Source organism: Lycium barbarum, chromosome 12 (genome assembly GCF_019175385.1).
Source record: "Lycium barbarum isolate Lr01 chromosome 12, ASM1917538v2, whole genome shotgun sequence".
Classification (NCBI taxonomy): domain Eukaryota; kingdom Viridiplantae; phylum Streptophyta; class Magnoliopsida; order Solanales; family Solanaceae; genus Lycium; species Lycium barbarum.
Window position 1 is genome coordinate 57,699,071 of NC_083348.1, and position 23,392 is coordinate 57,722,462.

Consider the following 23,392-nt stretch of genomic DNA (forward strand, 5'->3'; position numbering starts at 1 on the left):
TGCCAAATGAAGGAAATGAAAGGACAATTAAGATACTGTGGACCCGTGGGGACTTAAAAAATAAATACAGAAGATGTAGAATTAATGTTCAACTTCTAAATTCAGTTGTTTTTTGTACAACTTATTGTTGTTGTGTTTCTCCACCTTGGGCGTTTATTATACATAAGAAAAATAAACATATATTTTTAGTAATGTGGCCAAGTAATATGAGACGAAGGGAGTACTTCATTTATTAATTCTTAAAGAACGTGAAAAGTCAAGTATAGTAATGTGGCCAAGTAATATGAGACGGAGGGAATACTTCATTTATTAATTCTTTAAGAACGTAAAAGTCAAAAGTGAATAAATAAAAGTGCATGGAGGAAATACATATGTGTCGGAGAATTAAAATTGAATCTTTTTGTACAAACACATGTCCATTCATCATTAATGAAATTGGAAAATTTATAGTACAATCTAATGTGTCCTTCACCAGTGAAATAGGGTATAACATGGAATGCTCTATGTACAATTTGTTAATGTTGTGTTAGTCCTCCTTTGACACTTATATATAATAGAAAAATATATATAAAATAGAAATATATATATAATAAAATATAATAGATATAGATGGGTACAACATGGATTGTTCTATGTATAATTTGTTAATGCTATGTTATAATATATAAAATAGAAATATATATAATAGAATATAATAAAAATAGATGGATACAACATGGAATGCTCTATGTACAATTTGTTAATGCTATGTTGGTTCTCCTTTGGCACTTATATATTTCTAAAATATAATAGAAATAAATGAGTACAACATGAAATACTCTATGTATAATTTATTAATGCTATGTTGGTCCTCCTTTAACACTTATATATAATAGAAAAATATCCGCTATATATGACACAGAATGGGCAGACTTCTTCCAATTGTTGTCCAGTCTTAATTAAAGGTTGAAGGAATGCATAACTTTACACGTACTTACTCTGGTAATAGAATTCAATGTATCAACAATACGCTATAGTTTAAGTATTAAACTAACAAAACATAAATAATTTAGGAGAATTTCGAGATATTAACTATCAATTATTAATAACATCAATGTTACCAAATGCCAAAAAATAAACCCAAATAAACTTGCATATAAAAAGTGAAAGTTCATAAGAACCTAAAATAAAAAGAAATACTGATAACGTTTTAACGTCCGCCTCTTAAAACATGATAGCCTTTGTAAGTTAAGGATCGGAATGAAGACAATTATTCCATTTCGTCAAAGGTTTTCTTTATCTTTTTATACTTATGGAAACTAGAGATGGAATTAAGAGTGATGAACCCAAAGAGTTAAAGACTAAACTACTTACTCAAGACTTGAGCAGTTGAGGACTTACAAATATTCATAAGGGCATTTTTCAACCATTTCGGATAATCCTTCATCATCAATAATTTCATTTCTTGGTAAGCCTGAAATATGCTTCTATTTTTTTTAATCTGTTTTTATCATTTTTTCCTTGTAGATTGATTTAAGCCTATCAAACAAAGGATTCTACATTATTTTTTATGCCCTTTTTTTGGATGTTAGTTTCTTGGATATGTGCATGCGTTCAGTGATTTCGTTGTAACTATAGATTCTGTGCTTGCGTTGAAATACACTTAATATTGTTGAATGTGACATAATTGTTCAGGGTGGGAATATTAATAGGCTTAGCAATTTTAGTACTAGTAAAGTTGCTAATTTGATACCCAAAGTTATATAACAGCTCGAAAGCTCATTTTAAGAGTGAAAACTGGGAAATACAAGTACTGGATACGAAAGTTCTCCGCATCGTGGATCTTGAAACGAGATTGATGAGTGATTAAAATTAGAGTACAATTTTTTTTTCTTCTTGCAGTTGTGGCATGTTGATTTGACAATGTGAATAGCTGATTGCGGAGATAGTTTGGTGATTCCTTACATTCGTAATCTTGTTTATTTTTGGCAGATTCTTATTGGGACTATTGTTATATGATGCCTCCTAAGATCAAAAAGCATAGATGTCAAGTTATACCTCGCGATGTACTTAGCGGCCTTCCTGAGAATGTAATCAGTGTCATTCTGATGTTTTTGCCTTTGCTAGATGCTGTGAGGACAAGCGTCTTATCGAAGAAATGGAGATCTAACTGGTGCAAACTTCCACTGTTGACGCTTGATCAAACATTTTGGGAAACTGTGGATAACTTAACATCACCTTCTCTTAAATTTACAAGCATTATGTTCCACCTATTGACCCTTCACGAAGGAACAGTTTCTAAGTTTACTCTCTCTATTCCTAATCTGGGAACTTGTCCCACGATTGGCAACCTGATACACTTTCTCTCTAAGGAAGGCCTTAAGCATCTTGCTCTTCAATTTTCACAGCGGAACCTATACAAATTACCTTCTTCCTTTTTCACATGTTTACAGTTGAGTCATTTGAGTCCACAAAATTGTGTAGTATGTCCTCCAACCGATCTTAAAAGATTTCAAGGGTTAATAAGCTTGGAACTGCGTCAAGTCAAAATTTCTTCTGAATCATTGGATGTTTGATCTCTCATAGTCTGTTGCTTGAGCATCTGGTGCTGCAAATCTCAAACACCTTAAAACGTGTTCGAATTAATGCTCCCAAGTTGAGATCCTTTGACTTCATTGGCGCAATACAATTTATTTCTTTAACAAATGTCCCTGTTCTTGCAAAACTTTCACTTGTGGATATAGGTTCTTCTAAGCAGGCAAAAAAAACATGATCTTGACGAAAAAATTCAGTCTTTTCCAGTTCTCGAACATCTCTTCTTGGATTACTGTAGCTTCCAGGTAAATATTGTATTATGCTTCATTTTCGTAGATGTGCCATCTTTTAATTTTTTTCATTATTCTTATTTTTTCCGTTTTCCTTCTAGTTCTTGTTTGCAGGTTTAGGAGAAGTACCAAGAAGGCTTTCCTCTGCTCTTAATTGTCTTAAATGTCTCCACTTATCTTGCATTTGTTTGGATGAAGTAGTTGATCTTTTTGCTGCTCTTTGTTTGATAAGAAGCTCTCCGTATTTACAAGATATTGAAATTGAGGTTCTTAATGATGTTTACTTTGTTCTCTTTTGTATATGTTATTTGGATCCTTTGTTTAAGTTCAGAGTTTCTTAATCTTTGTTAGGTGTATCATTTTTTTGGGATGGATGAATTGCTTGATCCAGTGACCGGGGATGATTTTGATGAAATTTCTGCAAGTTTCTCAAATGCGACACTGAATCACCTAAGGGCAGTTAAGTTTAAAGGTACAACTGGCACGAAGCCTGAAATGGAGCTTATCAAGCTACTATTATACATGTCTCCAATGCTTGTGAGAATGATAATCGAGCCCGAGCAAGGAGATGAATCATGTGAAATAAGACTCAAGAAACTTGCAGAGCTAACAAAATTTCGGAGGGTATCACCTAAAGCAGAAGTGTTGTCTATCACTTCGATTAAAAACCTAGTCCTCTTTGATATTATCACAAGTGTTTTGCAAGTTAAGGTGAATAGATAGAAATGAATGTGGATGCAGTACTGTATGGCTGTGTTTTGCCTGCCCTTAAGGTAGAGAAAAGACTGAATTTCTGTTTGTTTGTTTGCATAAATTTCAGTTCTTGAATGATTTAAAATTTGAGACTTGGGAGTTGGAATATAAATATGTACTGTGACAATGGCGATCCCTGGCATCCAGAGAATATGTGACTATGCGCATAATGTAACTTCCCGGTTTGTACATTTATATTTTGGTAGCCATAAAAGCATGTTGGTCTTGAATGAACTGTGAAACTCTCTTTTAGTAGACAGCAAAAGCCATTTATAGTGTATGGCTTTCTTTTCAGTCCCTGGAGAAACTCTTTTCTTTCTTGTTCAAGTAAAGTAAGCGTTCATTAAATCAATCGTCCTGAGGATGCAATTGATGACAGAAGAGCTCCTAACTGCTCCTGATAAGCGTAAACCTCCTAACTGCTCAAGGAGCTCACAAAGTTTAAGAGATCTTAAGGATTTAGATCAAAAGTGGTAACTTCAAGCAAAAAATCACCTAGCTATTAATGTATATGTATAGGAGTTGATTCTTTGATTTCGATAATTTCCCTAAGCTTCTTGGTATTGCCCAACAACAAAACTATTGTTGCTGAATAAAATAATCATCTCGCAACAACGAATAAATAGGTGGTCTATACTCTCGCTATCTTGTTCACCCATGTAGCCATCGCATAAAATAATTCCTCTCTGCATAGCATCTTTTAACTGTGAATTTCCCTTTTGCCTCTATTCCCCCATACCATTCTGTCTTTTTCTTGTTTGTGCACATGAAAGTCTTGCAATCTTGCCTAAAATTCCAGCATCTTTTCACTTTCACAATCGTGCCATTTTCTCGTAAAATTGATATTCCATGTATCATTCTCCTTAAGCTGTTCCAAAGTAGCTTCTGGATCATTAACGAAGTAGAAAACAGTTGAAAATTCTTCCTTTAGAGTCCTGTTTCCGGTTTATTTATCAAGCTATGTTGTTTTGATCTTTTCTTAGTCACAGTTGCTTCATTCATTCTTCAGTTGCCTCGAACAATAAGGTGGCAGGGCCTCAAAAGTTTTTTCTAAGTGGCAGGCCCTCATTTTCTTTCTCATTTATTTTTGCTTCAGAAATTACTAATGATGAGATTAACAAACAGATGAGCCTCTTTGTATTTTTAAAAACTTCAAGGTTAAATTTTAAACTTTTCAAAAAAGTCCCTTTCTCTCTCTTTCTTTCTCTCTTTCTTCTTTCATGTTCTTCTTCTCCGAAAATCATTCTTTTACCGCCAAATTCTCTCATTCCTTGATCTTCTGTGTGTAATTGTCGTTGAAAGCTAAACTTAAAGTATATACACATTTTGCTTGCTGAATAACGTGAAGGAGTTGGAAGCCATTGACGGTCATTAACAAAGCTTCGAAGCTCTAATTAAAAAATGTGGGATTACCACAAACGAGCTTCACTTTAAGTGAGTGATACCTCAAAAAAATCGGAACATCGAGGAGAATTCACATCTGAAATTTGAAGCAATTTTGTTGAGATTTGACATGATTTTGGATCGATTTTATAACAACTCTCAAGGTTGAAGAAGATGATTGATGATATCTCAAAAGAATCGGAACGTGGAGGGAAGCTCATATCTGAAATTTGAAGCAGTTTGGTTAAGATTTGACATGGTTTTGGATCAAAATACAACAGTTGTTCGTCCAAAAGGAAGAAGACGACACTGCTAAAAATAGTCTAGGAGAATCTTTATTCAGGTCTAAATAGGTTTATTAGCGTCTTATAGTTTTGACTAGCTTCTGCATTGGCTATATAAGATGCTAATAAACCTATTTTAGACCTGAATAAATATTCTGCTAGAGTAACTGATGTAATTGATCGGAAACCATGTCAAATCTTGTATATATAATACAACAGTTGTTATATGAAATGCAGTAGCTGCCAATGCCTAAAAAAATTGAAATATCGAGGAGAATTCATATATGAAATTTGAAGCAATTTCGTTGAGATTTGACATGATTATAGCCAATGCAGAAGCTTAGTAGAAACTATAGGATGCTAATAAACCTATTTTAGACCTGAATAAAGATTATGTTAGACTATTTCATGTAGTGTGTCTTCTTCCTTTTGGACGAACAACTGATGTAATTTGATCCGAAACTATGTCAAATCTTATATATATAGCAGTTGTTATATGGAATGTAGCAGCTACCAATGCCTAAAAAATCGGAACATCGAGGAGAATTCATATATGAAATTTAAAGCAATTTCGTTGAGATTTGACATGATTTTGGATCGATTTTATAGCAACTCTAAAGGTTGAAGAAGATGATTGTTCAGACTTTGGATTACCACAATAGAGTTCTATTTCACGTGGGTAATATCTCAAAAGAACTGGAATGTGGAGGGGAGTTCATATCTGAAATTTGAAGCAGTTTGGCCAAGATTTGACATGGTTTCGAATCAATTACAGCAGTTATTCGTCCAAAAAGAAGAAGACAACACTGCTAGAAATAGTCTAGGAGAATCTTTATCAGGTCTAAAATAGGTTTATTAGCATCATATAGTTTCTACTAAGCTTCTGCATTTGACTATACATATAAAACGAGAACTAAAAAAGGTCACATTTTAGCCACCAAGAAGAGACTACGATTTTTGTAAGCAACCTACGGTTTAAATGAAATTATCTTGAAAATTGATGAATTAGTTCTTGAAACTTATCGTTGCTGGCATTTAAATGAGTATTAACAAAATGGTAACATCATTGTTGATATAAATACTAAGATCAATGAAATAATACAAGTCGTTCGCTATTAATCTAAACATTACAAGTTGATCGCATAATTATTTCACCTATTGCAATAAAGACAAGAACATTTCACATTGATCACATGTAATTATATCATCAATTTCAATATAGACTATATGTAGTATAGTAACCATTTGCAATATGGCTAAGAAAGAAATGTGATGTTCGCATATAGTTATGTCACCAATTCCAAGTTGTTACATATAGCTATGATCATCATAAGTTTTTCTTCAACACATTATTAACATTACTCATTAATTATCATTATTTTAGATTATTATAGTGTTGTTTCACTTAAAATATTGTTTAGTTACAAATATAAGTTTTATAATCTAAAATTAGTTCACTTATTAAAAAAAAAAAAAAACTTTTTGGTTGCAAAAGCAAGTGTTAGATTGTAGATTCTAGTAACATGTAGCTAGCTTATTAGCGGAGATTGCAAGTGTGGTAACATAACTCTTTTGAGGATCCCATTCTCTTGTCCCAAAGCACCTCATTAACTAGTTTCAACTACTACCAATCTCCAATTCTTGAGAAGGCCAAAAGGTATTGCTAGGATTTGATGGGTAATGAATGGCCTATTTGTGGTAAAGACATGAGGCAGACATTCATGAAGACATAATCAGCAGTGAATGTATTTCTGTTGTTAGTCTATGCATAAACGTTACTCTTTTATTTTGCTTTTAATGAATGTCTTCTGTTAATAATAGCTCAACAATCTATGCATGGACGTTGTCTCATCTATAGTTTAGTTATAAGTCTGAAGTGTTCATCTTCAACCTCAAGTTCAAATATGAAATGTTCATCTTTTACCTCAAGCTCAAATCTAAAATTTTATGCAAAACCACCTTTAATCTTCTCCAAATTTCCTTAAATTTGAGATTGAGACTCCTCAAATCTGAAATTTTATGCAAAACCACCTTCAATCTTCTCCAAATTCCCTTAAATTTGAGATTGAGACTCCTCAAAAGATCCCCATCAAAACTCAATTTTTCACGTTTAAGCTCAAGCTTCAAAATGGCCATCGTCAAGCTCAAATTTGAAATTTAATCCAAAATCACTTTAAATCTTTTCGAAACTCTTTAAAATTTGAGATTTAAACTTATCAAAAGATTCCCAACAAAAATCCAACAACACCCACTTGAAATGAATCACTCTTTCGAGAACTCATTTTTTTTCAGGCTTGAAGCTCACAGCTACAACAATGCCTGTCAATGGAGTATATTCCAAATGCAGGTGGAAAAACGTGGGAATAAATTGAGAGAGGAGAATATAATTTTATATTTCTTTTTTTTTATAGGTAAAAGATATATTTCATTTTGGTTTATTTTATTATTTCTTACTTTGGATCAAAAGTGTATTTTTTAAAACTTAGGGGCTGGTTTGAAAGCTTGGGATAGTTATAATTTTATTTTATTTTTATCTTTTTAAATTGTTGGATGAAAATATATCTTTTAAAACTTGGGGGTTTGTTTTGATGCTCAGCTAACTTGTCTCTACTTAATTAGCACTAATCCTAAAAAGGATCCTGCCACCTAATAATTAAAACTTGGGGTCCAGATTTCTTAAAAAAACTAGCTTTGGACCGTGCAACCAAACTTCCCCCACTTGCCTCACTATAGAAGTGTCATCGAACCGCCTCGTCATCCAGAGGCCAATACAAGATTTCAAGAGGATGGATGCACAATTACTTTTAAGTTAAGATATAAAAATTTATAGTGAAATCAACTTGGCGAGCAAAAGATAATTAATTATATTTTTTTTCATAGAGTAAGTTGTTTTATAATCACAAAGGCATTAAGGAAAGAGTGAAACCCACTTTACCCCCTTAATATATTGGATTGGGAAACAATACCCCCTTCACATCTTGAACGGGACAATAAACCTCCTTGATCTTAAATCAATGGCTAGAAATGAGTTAAATTATTTCATATATTTTTAAAATGTCAAAACAAACCTTCAATAAAATAAAAAATAAAAACTTACTATAGAAATTTAAAATGCCAAAAACGACAATTCGCCTCTGGGCGCGGAGGATTAGAACTAAAATAAAAAAAATGGAAAACATGCTATAGAAATTTAAAAAGAAAAGAAAATAAAAATAAAAAAGAAAAGAAGCAAAAGTGTCGTAAGTCGGGTTCAATCTCGACACCTTAAAGAAGTACGCCCAGAGCTTAACCAGTGCTCCACTCAATCTCTTTTGATCATGGGTTTCCTTAAATAATATTAGATATATTTTAAGAATTATACATATAATATTCCGAATTTAGTCAGGTGACCATGGTTCACGTGACCATTTTATATACATAAATTCGCCCCTGCCCTCACTGCCCCGTATTTATTTGCCCCGCCCCGCACCCACCTTGTTCTGTTACTATTCCCACCTAGTACCTACAACAATCTCAAGTTAATACTCCTATTTTCCTATACGGTAATAATTTGGTTCATGATCAAATATTTATAAATATTCCGTGAATTTCTTAATACATTTACGTGAACCCATAAGTTACTTGGAAGATCAGGCTTGGGGTGGTGAGCAAATATATTGGACAATCTAATTATCTTCTCGAAATGTGATAGTTAAATGTTCTTGTTTGAAGAATGTAAAAGATGGGTGGTCTCTGGACTCAGACAACCCTCCCCTCATGAGCTAGTTTTGGAGTTGAGTTAAGCGCAAGATTAATTTTTTAACATGGTACAGAGCATGACTCATCTCACCCGATGTTGGATCCCCAAATTAAATTGTCCACGCTTCAAATATCCAGCCTAGGCGTGAGGTGGTTGTTGAAGAATATAAAAGTCCCACACTGATGGTTAATGAGATGAATGATCTCCTTATATCGACTTAAACAATTCCCATAAGCTAGCTTTAGAGGTTGAGCTAGACACAAAATTCTATTTCTTTACAATTCTCGTTTTCCTCTTTACTGCCTTTCCATTTGTAACATTAGGAAAAGTTGTTAAACCGCTATTGCATTTAAAGTAGTTCCTCCTTGATCAAAAGTTGGACATGACCTGATTCACCACTAGGATAGTGTAGACTCCCCAGAAGTAGAATGGTTAATATCTCGAGTCCGGAACTTTTTTAACTCAAAAAATAATTTTTGGAACTAAACTAATCCTTAAAAAAAAAAAAAAAAAAACTAGGCTTCACGCACAGAATTTGTGCATGAAATCCTCTTTCCCCCTACCCCAACCTTTATTCTTTGGAAATCAAACTCAAAATTAAGTTTTTTCCGTACTTTGACCGAAGATTAGTCACGTTTCAAAACACCGGAATATAAATATTTTATATAGAACTTAATATTTTTTTAAGCGTAAAATAATATCGGCTTAGTACATCAAGTATACATATATGTTTGGATCGTCGTTTTATGGATTGTAAAGTGCCTCGAAGTAAGTTTGGAAACTTGTTATCTTTAAGTTTTTTTCGTACTTTGACCGAAGGTTAGTCACGTTTCAAAACGTCGGAATATAAATATTTTATATAGAACTTAATATATTTTTTAGCGTACAATAATATCGGCTCATTACATCAAGTATACATATACATTTGGATCGTCGTTTTAGGGGTTGTAAAGTGCTCCAAAGTAAGTTTGAAAACTTGTTATATTTAGGTTTAAGTGTCATATTTTATAGGGTTTTGATTAATCTCTTTTGTTTTACTCCCAAAGCTATGAAAGTACTTTTCTAGTTCAAGAAAGATAGAAAAGAAAAAATTACTCTGCTTTGTATTAGGTTGTTTTTTTCTTTTATGTCTTTTTTATTTTGTTATTGTATTGTGTAATCCGCACTTTTCGAATGTGCAAAAATAAATATAGTATTTAAAAATAATTCATCCAATATGAGAGGTTCATAATAATTGAAAAATATTTCATTCCATTAGCAACGAAATACATCATTAAATTACAATATACTTTTAAAAAAAAAATCAAGTTCTAGACACTCTTCTACTTCCAAATGTGCTGCCACCACGGAAGTTTTGCCCACATGAACGCTTATCATGCCCAAATTGCTTACATGTCGAGCACTTGCGAGAGTAAGTCTTTTCTCTAATATCCATTTGATTGGAATAACGGGTTAGCTAGTTTTTTCCCAATTTACGGATATGCTCCTTGTTCGCAACCATAGAAAAAGGCGCGGCTAGCCAATAAGCTTGATTACCAAGGGGATGGAAGTGGCCGGAATATGCTTTAAGGTAATTTACGACCTTATATTCCCTCGCCACATAATCAGTTACATTTCTGGCCATTCTCTCACAGCACCTACTGCATGAGAACATAGCATGTGGTACGTTTGTCACTTACCACAAGTGCATGATCTTGTACGCTCAGTAACGATATGTTTGTTTCCTCCTTTACAATAACAATAACAATACAATAACAAAATAAAAAAGACATAAAATAAAAAAACAACCTAATACAAAGCAGAGTAATTTTTTCTTTTCTATCTTTCTTGAACTAGAAAAGTACTTTCATAGCTTTGGGAGTAAAACAAAAGAGATTAATCAAAATCCTATTAAATATGACACTTAAACCTAAATATAACAAGTTTTCAAGCTTACTTCGGAGCACTTTACAACCCCTAAAACGACGATGCAAATGTATATGTATACTTGATGTAATGAGCCAATATTATTGTACGCTAAAAAAAATATTAAGTTCTATATAAAATATTTATATTCCGACGTTTTGAAACTTGACTAATCTTCGGTCAAAGTACAAAAAAAAAAGCTTAAAAATAACAAGTTTCCAAACTTACTTCGAGGCACTTTACAACCCCTAAAACGACGATCCAAACATATATGTATACTTGATGTAATGAGCCGACATTATTTTACGCTAAACAAAATATTAAGTTCTATATAAAATATTTATATTCCGGTGTTTTGAAACGTGACTAATCTTCGGTCAAAGTACGAAAAAAGCTTAATTTTGAGTTTGATTTCCAAAGAACAAAGATTGGGGTCGGGGAAAAGAGGATTTCACGCACAGATTCTGTGCGTGAAAGGACCAAAGTGTAAATGTACACTTTAGCCCTTTCACGCATAGATTTTGTGCGTGAAGCCTAGTTTGATTTTTTTTTTTTTAAAGGGTTAGTTTGGTTTCAAACGTTATTTTTTGGGTTAAAAAAGTTCCGGGCTCTTAATATATCTCCAGGACTCTATTTGGATGAATGAGACAGGTCACTCTAGCTTTTGTCTCTTTTATATTTTTACCCTCTTCCCTTTTTCTCCACTTTCGATTTCATCAGTAAAAATAGAAATTAAAAATCCCACCAGCTGTATGCTCATTGGAATCTATGTTGCCAAGAACTCATGTCATTCCGCTTGTATGTATATATCAATTCCATCAACCTTTATGAAAGTAAAGGATTTTGTTTGGTTTTAAAATAGCATTTCAAAGAGTTTTTTTTTTTTTTTTTTCTATACACTTATTTGGATGGGTTTAGAAAAAGCAATGACAACTTGTGCCTGTTCTTATTTTTTGGGCATAATAGGACTCTTGGGAACTAGTATAATATAAGCTAATTAATCTATACACAATGTTTTTAGAAATTCTTTATCAAAACTCTTCTTTTTGCCCTGAAATAGATCTAAATTGATTGTGAACCCAAAGTGTCTAAATATTCGTCTAATATTTTAGAAAGACGTCCTACCAAATTTGAGTGTACTTGATTTAAATTGATCTTAGAAGTGAAGGTTGTCGAAAAATCATGTCAAAATATTTAAGATGGTAGGGTGAAATCTACTTAAAAAAAATAGTGAAAGAGAAGTTATTTAAGAAGTCACCAATTAATTAAGTGAGAGCACTAAGGAGGAAAAAATGGCTTCTCACTTTATATATACCAAAAATATCTAAATGTAATCATGTTAAAAGACCATACATTCGGACAATATATAGATTATAATGCTAAATGTCAAGGAATCATAGAGAATGATGGTTATAACAAAAAGGTAAAACAAACCAAAATTAAATCCTATGGAAAATTTAGTTATAAAACTAGATAAAATAGTTTCCTCCTTTTTTTTGCCTTTTTGCAAGGAAAACTATTCTACATAAACATGGACTTAGTTTACAAACTTTTAACAGATATAACATTGTTGCATACTTGCATGTGGGTCAGCTTGCGCTTTTGCAGTTCTACTATTTCATTAGCTATTTTTTATCTGTTCTCAACACGTATATTTTGCAATTTTATCAATCAAAATTTAAGCATATGAGAAGAAGTCATTTAATTTTTTTCGTCTTTGCTGAAATTTGAACACAACTTAGTTTGTATTCTCATAAATCCAAGTGCTTAAAAGCTGGTCAAATTAACTTCTAAACACTTTCTGGTTAATTTCAGTATTCAGTAAACACCAAATGTGTTTTTGTGAGAAAAATCATACGTTGGACACACCAAATGTTATAATTACTTTTCCTTTATAGTGAAAGAGAATTTTATTTCCAATATTTTGACATATATAGGAGCGAAGTCGGAAAATTCTTCCCTTGAAATATGTCCACTAGTAAATAAAAACATAACTATTTCTACACTAGTCGTCAACCTAAGGCAACCCTCCTCCTTCGTCCAATCTTAAAACTGGCTATGCCTTGGGATAGCCATACAAAAATTTAAAGCATAATAAATAATTGAAGCCACTAACATTTTCCAATCTCCACCTCTTTGTTAACATTCTCAGAACGTCTGCCTCTAGTGAAAACAGCTTCCATTTCTTCCAAAGACTTTCCTTTAGTCTCAGGCAAGAAAAAGTAAAAAAATGTCAAAGCCACCACTGATATCCCAGCAAACAAGAAGAATGCACCTCCTGTTGTAATTGCTGTAGAAATTGACAAAAAACTCATAGAAACTGTAGCATTCATCAACCTGTTAACTGCAACACCAATTCCAGCTCCCAAAGCTCTGAACTTAAGAGGGAAAATCTCAGCACTATATACCCAAGTAACAGGGCCAAGCCCAATGTTGAAAAACATCACAAATGCATAAGTTGTAATTATGCTAAGCACCAAAGCCCAAATAAGTTTGCCACCAGAGTTCTCTGCTACAGTCAAGAAAATCCCAAGTCCAGTTAATGTCACCACCATGCCACTTACACTTGTCAACAACAATTTTCTCCTACCAACTTTGTCAATCAAGAAAGTGGACACCACTATAAAAGTAAACTTAGTTAATCCAACACCAACTGTTGCAAGAATTTGGTGCTTATGGTCATGAACCCCTGCTTTGTCAAAGATTTTATGACTGTACAATATCACAGCTTCAATACCAGTTGCATGTTCAAAGAAATGAATCCCCACACCAGCAATTAAAATCCATCTAAGTGATGGGGTTGGTTTTAGCAGCAATTCTTTCCAAATATCTGTTGAGATAGAAATTAAAAGGCGTCATGCGAATGGTAACAATTACAAATCTTTAACGATGATAAATTAGAAACAAAAAGTACACTAAGAAAGGCATAATCTTTAATACCGTTTAGTCAATTAACCTACATATGATGAAATTAATATAAAACTATGGAGAGAATCTCCGCAAAACAAAACTCTTTTAGTGACTGCATTGGAATCTTATTGTGTTCTTCTGGGAAGAAGTCCAGAATTTGTTCCAAGAAAGGGGTTACCCAAATATGAAAGATTTTTATTTTCTTTTGTCAAAAATGTAAAATCCAAATATAGTAATAAAATCGCAAATTCAAGTAATACCTTCGCCTTGTGACTTTGCTGAATCCGGAATCTCTACAATGTCATCATCACAATTTTCATCGATACCTACAGCTTGTTTAACCGCCCTCAATCGGAATTCAGCTTCTTGAGGGTCGTTAGAAACTTTATACATTATTTTCTTGGCTTCTCCTAGACGGCCTTTCATGATGAGCCATCTAGGGGACTCGGGCATTTTTAAAATGCCAATTGCCAAGAAAAGTGAAGGAATTGCTGCAATTCCTAACATTATTCTCCAGCCAAGTCTCAGAGGCAATCCTGAAAAAATATAATTAGACAAATAACCAAGTAAGATCCCAGTGCTAATTCCAATTTCTGGCAGTGACGTTAGGAATCCACGCGATGATGGAGATGAAACTTCTGCTGAATAAACCGGTGCAATCATAAGCGCGAAACCTACACCAACTCCAGCAACACATCGGCCTAATAATAAAATCGGGTAACTTGGTCCGTATCCCATTATAACGGATCCACACAAGAAAATTAAGGAAGCTACCACTATGGTGTAACGTCGGCCAATATAATCAGAGGTTCTTCCAGCACAAAGTGAGCCAACTAAAGCACATAGATTTAGGATCCCTGCTAGTACTTCTGTTTTTGCATCATTGATTTTGAATTCTTTTTTGACAAAGATCATTGCTCCACTCATCACACCAGTATCTGAAGTCAAAACATAAATTCTTGTTAGACTGTTAAGAAAACAAATTTCTTGTAATAGTAACTTTTTTTGTGTAATTAAGGAGGCTGATTTATAGCAGTGAAATATTACAAGCATGTTATAGATAAAGAAACTCAATCATTCTATATATGCATGGAAAAATCTAGTAATAAATCAAAATGATGCTGTTCTTGGAAAAGAATCATCCATCATAATAAAGCTATACTTGTTTGTTTGTTAAATTCCATTCATCTTCTCTTCTCAAAGGAAGAGGCAAGTAACCAGTTCATGCACTGTAAAATGACCCTCAAGTGGTGCATGTGGTGGGATGATTGGAACTCTTTTAGCTTTGATGAGAGACTTCGAGTTCAAGCCTTATGAAAAAAGAAATTTTGGTAATTTACCTGAGGGCAGATCTAGGGGCTCAAGGAGTTCCCCTTTCACCTTATACTAAACATATAAGGTCCAAAAAATGTTATGCATATATAGTAGATGTTGAATTCCCTAATTTTTTTTTTTATGCTTTGAATCTCGTTAGTGAAAATTTACCCCTTGGTGGGCTCATCCGACGTGAATCTAGATTAATAAGTTTCAAATTCGCCAGGTCTAAAGAAAAGATATCATGGAAAAGGAAATATAGGAGTAGAGAACTGACCATAGCCAAAGATGATAGATATCATGGATGCAACAATGGCACAAGCACAAGCATATTTGTTAATCTTTGTGGGGTTTTCTCCACTAACCTTCTCCATCACTTTTCAATGCAATACGCTCTCAATGTGAAAATTTTTGTTTCTATAATCCTACAATTCTTAGTTGATTGATATGTATGTATAGTATAGATAGCAGTGAAATCCTATGACACTTCATGCACTTGTGGAACCCACTGATATTTTGTGATAACTTTTAATCTAATGCATGTATTACAGCTACAGAATTAGGCAATTGGAAAACAGAAGATCAATGATATTAAGACAACCAGATCTCTACCCTTTTATCTTTTCTTATTTGGGGTCTATATATAGAAAACATATCCTGTTCTAATTATACTTTCCTCTTTATTTGGAATAAATATAATTAATGAGTATAAAACTTACCATGTTTGAATTTATAAGTGGATAAGAATTACAAGTCTACCAAGTCTTGATAGGACTGACCAGTAACCCCCCGTATCCAACGCCGACCTTGGATGGAGCATTAACTTTGATTATTCTTTTTGGAGGTCAAATTTGACTTTAGATCATCATTTGTACAGGAATAAAGCTTTTGCCCACTCGATGTTTTATTGTCAATTTTCAACAAAACTATTACACATAATTATATAACTTAGATATGATTAAGTGGTATGTATTTTAAATTTTATTTATAATTCTTAAAGCTAAATTGTTTTTGTATGAATCGTATTATGTAAATATTGAGTGCTAATAAATATCTAATTATGGTCTTGGTAAGATGTTTCAGCCGCTGCCGACCTCACTTTTCGGGGACATGTAAGTGTAACCATACACAATTCACATTGGAAACCTTAAATTAGGGTTAATCCTAAATGCTGTTGGATTTGGTTTTGATTTAGTATTTGGAAAACTAGTTCGGCTAAGTTTCTGAAAATCAACTTAATTTGGTGAAAAGTGTCTTTACATCTTGCAGAAAAGATTTTTTAGAAAGCATTTGTCTTGATGTTTATAATAATTTGCCTTTCAGCGTTTTGTTTTTTGAAAAATATTTTGGTCTTATTTCAGAAATCAAATTTTATTCTTAAAACAAACGTCTCTAAGCTAGTTTTGGATTAAAACGGGCCTAAGTATATACTTTCTTCTGTCCATCTTACTAGAGCCCGTTTGGATTGGCTTACAGCTTAAAGCTATTTGCAGCTTATAAGCTGAAAAAAATAAGTTGGGGTAGTCCAACTTATTTTTTTTGAAACAGCTTATAAGCTGCTTTAGATAAACTAAGTCAAATGGGTCCAATTATTTTTTTGAGCTTATTTTAAGCATAAAATGACTTTAAGCTTGCCAGTCAAACACTCAAAAAAGCTGAAAACAGCTTATAAGCCAACTTATAAGCCAATCCAAACGGGCTCCTAGTCAAGTTTGCTCTTTGCACGTTCTTTAAAAAAACATTAACCAAAACGATCATTTGATTATATTACCCAATTTATTCTTTGATCTCAATTTAATACCCTTCTTTTCTTTCACTACATTAGTATCTCTCAACATTTATTAGAGCAAGGATAAAGGTAGGTGATAGATAAATTAATTCTATCTGAATTTTTTAAAATGACAAATAATGTTGATCAAGTAATTTTTAATAGGAAAATTTACAGCCCATAACTATCTCTAAGACTTATTTATTAGTAATAGCTACCTTTTTTTTTTAATTATTTTTGATAGCTTAATTATTTATCAAATTACCATCTATAACTTGTTTTTGTAACTGCAGTGTATTTCCCTAAAAATAAGGTACCTCTCTCCCACTTACCCACAATCTCTTTTTTTTTTTTCAAATATTTTTCTCTCACATCTTCAATTCACAACCGTATTTTACTCCCATTATTCTTCACCATAATTAGCACGATTTCTTCTTCTTCCTTATTAGTTACTCAATCTCTACAGGTAACTAATTTTCGTTATGTTATTTGTTGTATTTCTCTTCAATTGTTCAAAAATTTCATCGTCTTTACCTTCACTTTTCATTCGATTTTTTTTTATATTTTCAGTCGTTGTTAGAGTATCTTCAACAAGCTCTAACTCTCCATTTTATTGGCGGATATTGATAATCCAAGCAAAAATACACCAGTGGCAACAAGAAAATCAGTGGAGGATCTCCAGCTAATGGCCGAAGCTCAGCCATAACAATTCGTTTGCTAAATCTTCATGGATAGGCCGAAATAAGAGGAAAATCCTTCTTATGTTTGCTAATCATGTGGTGTTGTTTATCTTATGAGTGATGAAGAATAGTATTGTAGCATCATCTATGAGCAAGAGAATAGGCTGTTGTTGTAGAAACACCATTGATGAGAGTTGGGAAGCTTCATGCCCACCAAGTGTTTGATAAAATGTTTCAGTATATTTCAGTGTATTTCTGTGTATCAACAAACAATATATCTAATTTTTCATTATATTTCAGTGTACTATTTCACTGTATTGAAATGTATTTATCTTTTTTTTTTTTTTTTGGTGTGAGCCTATTTTTACTCCACTTTGCTTTCACGATTTTTGTATTTCTAATTTATGAAATAGTTTATGATATATTTTATTGAATTCCATTGTATATTCGCATACTACAACTTTATATTTCTTAAACAACCAACCATATATCATTGTATTCCAACGCATATTTTTTTATATTTGGAAGTTTTCAGATCTTTAGTGGTTTTTGAATTCAAAAAGTTTTGATTGTGATAAAAGTTGAGAGAGATTCGTGAGCTATTATGGAATGCTTGAAATATGGTTGATTTAATTTAACTTACCATTAAAAAAGAAAAAGAAGAATCTGTTAAAAAAATATAGCCTATTTTTACTCAACCCGATTTTATATTTCTGTGTATTTCACTGTATTTCAAAAAATATGTTCCATAAATAGCTCCTGATTTCACTGGAGCGTGTTTACTATTCACTGTATTTCTCTATATTTAAAAAAAAAAAAAACAGAAATACACGATTTTTAAAGAAAAGTAGCTACACTTGGTAATTTTATATTTTATAGTTATATCTAGTTAGAAACCAATAAAAGGTAGCTATTTATGTAAGTTTTACTTTTTAATAATTATGACAAGTAAAATGGACCGGGAGGAACAACCACTATTCATACTTGGGCCTTAATTTCCTAACTTGTCAATCGTTACCTATAAAATTAGAGAGTCACCACTCAGTACTCATCTTTATCTAAACAACCTACCTCTTTTTGTGCCATAATTTTATTAGAAATAAAATATTGCTTTTGGCAACCCGTATTATCCACCTCATTTTGAGATCTCAACTTTGAATTGGTCATGAATACAGTAGATTCTGTTTGATATACCATTTGGTTTTATAATGTTTAGTTTGTCTCTTATGCATTTTTTAACAAGAAAAAGATTTACAATTTGCAACCACCTATGTATGTCCTAACTCCATCAAGTGTAGGACTGTAGTGTAATAGTTTAATAACCCATGACGTATTGGTAATGGCATAGATATTTAGAATAAGCTAGGGTATCCTTTTCAGAAGAGGCTAATGACCTAACGTTAAGTCAACTATATATATATGCCCATGAATAGCTGAGGGTGATGGGAGTAATCATTATCATGCCATTAATTTATAAGGGCATTATCTAGATATCTCGTGCGTATCTCAATTATTTTTAATATTTATTATCTCAAATAAATACATGTAGTGAATGATTTTGTTATCAAAGCTCAGACAGATAAAATTAAAATCACTAGTATCTTATCATTATAAAAAATTAATTCGTGATTTCTTATGAATTTTACTCACTTCATTAATTGTTAAGCCACACTCTTATATACGAGTAATTATTTATTGTCACAATTCTACTCTCAAAGGTCAAAGTCGATAGGCTGAGCATGATATGGACTTCTTTATCAATTTAGGTTGCAATTAGCTCAGAATTTATACTTGTAGGGTTTTTATTTGTCACATTTTGTTACTATACGAATTAAATGGTAGGTCATGCATATATACAAAGCACGTATTGGCCAAGTTGCATAGATACTTCGACCTTTGATCAACCAAACCGTCGGGCTTTATATTGGGTAGGTAATAAGAGAATTTGATGGAGATATTATGCAGAATTACTATTGTTTGCAACAAATTTTCAAATTTGAAAAATAAACTGCAACCACAAATATAAAGAGATTTTATTAATGAATATTTGTGAGTATAAATCTATTATCCTTTGATTCTTCTCTCTAAATTTTCTCCGTGATTCGAGGGCCGTTAGTAGCATATTTCTCGAACGTAGGATGATTTGGATGTGGACTTTTTTGGGGTATATTTGATCTTCATGAAAGGCTATTGTGGATCTTTTTGAAGTATTTGATTATCAAGAAATATCCATATCTATTTGTGAATATCCAAGAAAGTTTATGGAATTTTCAAGATGTCTTTTCAAGGAAATATGTGTCCCTTGAAACACTAATGGGCCTTAGAGTTTGAAGATGGATTGGAGAGCCTCATAAAATTTCGATGTCTACAAACTATCTTCCTGGAAAATCAAAAGTGATGAAAGATGTTCTAAATACTATGTACCTAATACAGTATTTTCATCTTTCTCTTTTCATACGTGTATACAGTGGCGGATCTAGGATTTTTATCAAGTGAGTTCAATATATAAGAAATATATAAATAACACTATATATACATATATATTTTTTAAAAACAAATTAAATATACATATATATACAGTGTTATTTTTCAACGAAGTGGATTCATATGAACTCACTTGAAACCACATAGGACCGCCCCGGTGTATATCCACCAGACAAGACGGAAAAGTTTACATGCGCACAATTTACACAAGAAGTCAGTGGTACGACGTTTGTTACTAGTACTTAAGTCAATTGTTTTTATATTCCACGTAAATATATTATTGTCGTCTATTTTTTGTAAAACTTTGAAAAACGATAAGTTTTACCAATTAGCATAAGACAATTTAAAATTATCACTTTTAACTTTTATCATTTAAAATTAAATTGATTAATAATCAATATTTATCCCTTACTAATTAATAATTTAATATCCCCAAGTCGTGAACCAGCAAAATTTTCGGGGAAACTTCACCATACATGTGTCCTTCCATTTGGGAAATCCAGAAATGAGAAGGTCTAATTCTTCACTTTGTGCAATGTAATGATATCAAGGAATTAAATATACGATATGAGCGGCATTAGCTAATTACTTTTAGTAGTTTAAGAGAGACAAATGCAGGACTTCTTACTTGTAATTAAGTAAAGGTTGAATTAATAATCTCATTCATTATTAGAAAATGGTCTTTAAAGTAAAGTTATTTTCACATGATTTATAAGTTACATGTTCGAACCGTAGAATCAGTCACGAGTGTTCGCATCAAAATAGACTACCTACATTATATCTCCTTAGGATGTGGCCCTTCAAGCCCCGCAAAAAGTTTTATCCAGTGGTTTGCTTAATTATTAGTTTAATATTTGCTAACTTGTCTCCTTTAGGAAAATCGAGAAAATGACCAAAAATGTATAGTTTAGAGATTGGAAGCCCGTTTGAATTAGCTGGAAAAAATTAGCTTTTAAGAATCAGTGCTTAAAGTACTTTTTAAGTGCTGAAAGTTATTTTATAAATAAGCAGTTAGAACTAAGGGTAGTATTGGAATTAACAAAAAATATGAGGGATAAAAGGGTAAAGTTGTTGGTCAAACCAAAATGGTTTTTAAGCAAAAAAAAAAAAAAAAAATTAGGGTTGAGCAACTTCTTGATTTTGGCTTATTTTAAACACTTTTAAACTTAACTAGTCTTAAGTGTACGTGCGTCGCACGTGTGCATCCCGTGAATCAATAAATAATTTATATAAGAAGAATACATTTTTCATTAAAATAAATACAATTGTTGGAAAGATGAAAATGGATACTATGTATTATTACACGGACAAAATAGTTGAATTAAATATTTACTGAAAAGGCCAACAATATGAATTTAGTTAAATTAATTATATATTATTTGTGACTAACTAACTATAGATATTTAGTCTATGAGAGACAAATATATTATGTTATTGTATCTCACATAAAATCTTTTTATAACGACGTTTTTAGCGTTTGTTACGTTCCCTTATCATATGATAACTTTTAGTGGGATTATTTTTCCCAATGACATTAATAAAGTACTGTCAAACAATAGCTAAATGTATTTGCCGTAGTAAATTTTTTCACATGGACAACTATGTTACACTTTTAAAGGGAATATCAATGTCAAAGAATCATACACTAAGAATAACGTCTACAAAAGATATCTGTCAAGATACATTAACATAGCATGTCATTATGTCAACTAATAAAATATCTATAATTACAAATACTATATAACTAACCCACATGAAATCTTCATCTTTGCAAGATACCCAATTACTCTATTTATAAGTAAGTCAATTTTAAATTGATAGCCATATATTAGACATTGTAACAAAAATCACAAATGACAACTTTTCAATAATACACGATCATTTATCAATACTAACTTCTAGAACAAAACCTTAAAGTACAAATTTTTTATCTCAAATCACTAAATTTTATTTTTATCTCAAATCACTAAAAAATAGTTTTGCAATGATGCGAATCTTTAAGAAGCCTCATGGTCAATTGATGGGCAATTTTATATCCTTGTAAGTGTAGACTGGTTATTGACCCAAAAATTAGTGCTTTCTATCAAATAAAGAATGATAGCATCCGAACTTTCGAAGTATAATAATCAAAACATCTAACTTTTTGTTTGACATCACACGTCGGTTCATTAATTCATTTTTATTTTATATATCCAGAAACAGCACAAAAAGTAAATGAAGTCACGATCTTGTTAAAATTAATAATATTTAATGAAAAAATCGTGATCAAGTAAATATTTGGATCAGGAATAGGATCGCCCAAGAACCTTGTCAGAAATGCACATTAATAAGTGTGGAGTACATGCTTGGACAGTTCACAATCACCCAGAGAAACATGATCAACTGCTTTAGCAAGAACCCTTTTTATCGAATCACCATACTCTTTTAGGGATCTTAGTCACTAACTATTGTTTAGCCATGAATCAATTGGCACATACAGGTCCATTTTAAATACAATCACTTCCTATTGACTATATGCATTACAAACAAAAAGGTTTTAAAAAAAATAAACACAGTAGACTTACATCTTATGTAATGGTCAGGCTAGTTAGGCAGCTAATATTTATAGCTTTTTGGGGTTCTAAATTCCTACTCTTCACAAATCAAAATAATTCGAAAAAATCCTTTGCAAATATTGTTATACCCCTAAACTTAATGATCTTCCCTAGGCACCTGGCTGAGTCTGAGGGGAATTGCAGATTCAATGGCCAGAACAAGCACCCCAGCTGACTTCTCCTCCATGCGTTTCCATGAAAATATAAAAACAAAAAACAAAAAAACCTGTTACACTAATAATGTATATAACTTAAACTCAACGGAGAAAACTATACTCCATGTCTGAATGAGATGGAAATTTTTCACTTCCTGGCTGTTTTGCCCATCTGATAAGCTTGCATAGAATTGGTGACATGAACCCTTCGCTTGCATTGATGCATACGTAACCAATAGGTGTTACAGTAGTATTAGTACCCATCCATGTTCATGTGGCATTAAAAGAAAGTTACAAAGTTGGATTCTAGGCTCAAATGCCCAAGCCCATATTTAAGAAATGAACTTCTGGATAATACCCAATCTATCAGATAGGCAAGCACCATAATTCAAATCACCAAGCCCATCAGAGTACCCCAAGAAAAGGACTTCTAAATCAACCATTTTGTCCACTTGATCACCATATTCAACACAATTTATGACACACTTGGGAGATGCATGTCCAATACGCTAACATCTCCATCTCATTGATTATTTGTCCACCGTGACCACCAAAAATGTCTCCTTCATATGTCCTTAAAAGTGTCAAGACTACCCTAAACAACTTTCATTGTTCACTT

General features: G+C 32.3%; 1 protein-coding gene and 1 pseudogene across 1 annotated transcript; one reads left to right on the forward strand and one right to left on the reverse strand.

The window, feature by feature from the left end:
* The first annotated feature begins 1,161 nt into the window (after positions 1-1,161).
* LOC132623971 (F-box/FBD/LRR-repeat protein At1g13570-like) lies at positions 1,162-3,748 on the forward strand (annotated as a pseudogene).
* Positions 3,749-12,748: 9,000 nt separating this feature from the next.
* LOC132623854 (probable polyol transporter 6) lies at positions 12,749-15,710 on the reverse strand. The gene is made up of 3 exons (XM_060338662.1): positions 15,370-15,710; positions 14,039-14,716; positions 12,749-13,698 (listed from the first exon to the last, which is right to left on the reverse strand). Exons 1-3 carry the CDS (start codon positions 15,464-15,466, stop codon positions 12,980-12,982), a joined length of 1,494 nt encoding a protein of 497 aa, XP_060194645.1. The 5' UTR covers positions 15,467-15,710; the 3' UTR covers positions 12,749-12,979.
* Between the last annotated feature and the right edge of the window lie 7,682 nt (positions 15,711-23,392).

Excerpts from the sequence above, each read along its gene's own strand:
- LOC132623854 (XM_060338662.1), bottom strand. The coding sequence starts at position 15,466 with ATGGAGAAGGTTAGTGGAGAAAACCCCACAAAGATTAACAAATATGCT. Across the intron at positions 14,717-15,369 it reads ATCTATCATCTTTGGCTATG|ATACTGGTGTGATGAGTGGA; the intron begins GTCAGTTCTCTA and ends TTTTGACTTCAG. Across the intron at positions 13,699-14,038 it reads AGCAAAGTCACAAGGCGAAG|ATATTTGGAAAGAATTGCTG; the intron begins GTATTACTTGAA and ends CTATCTCAACAG.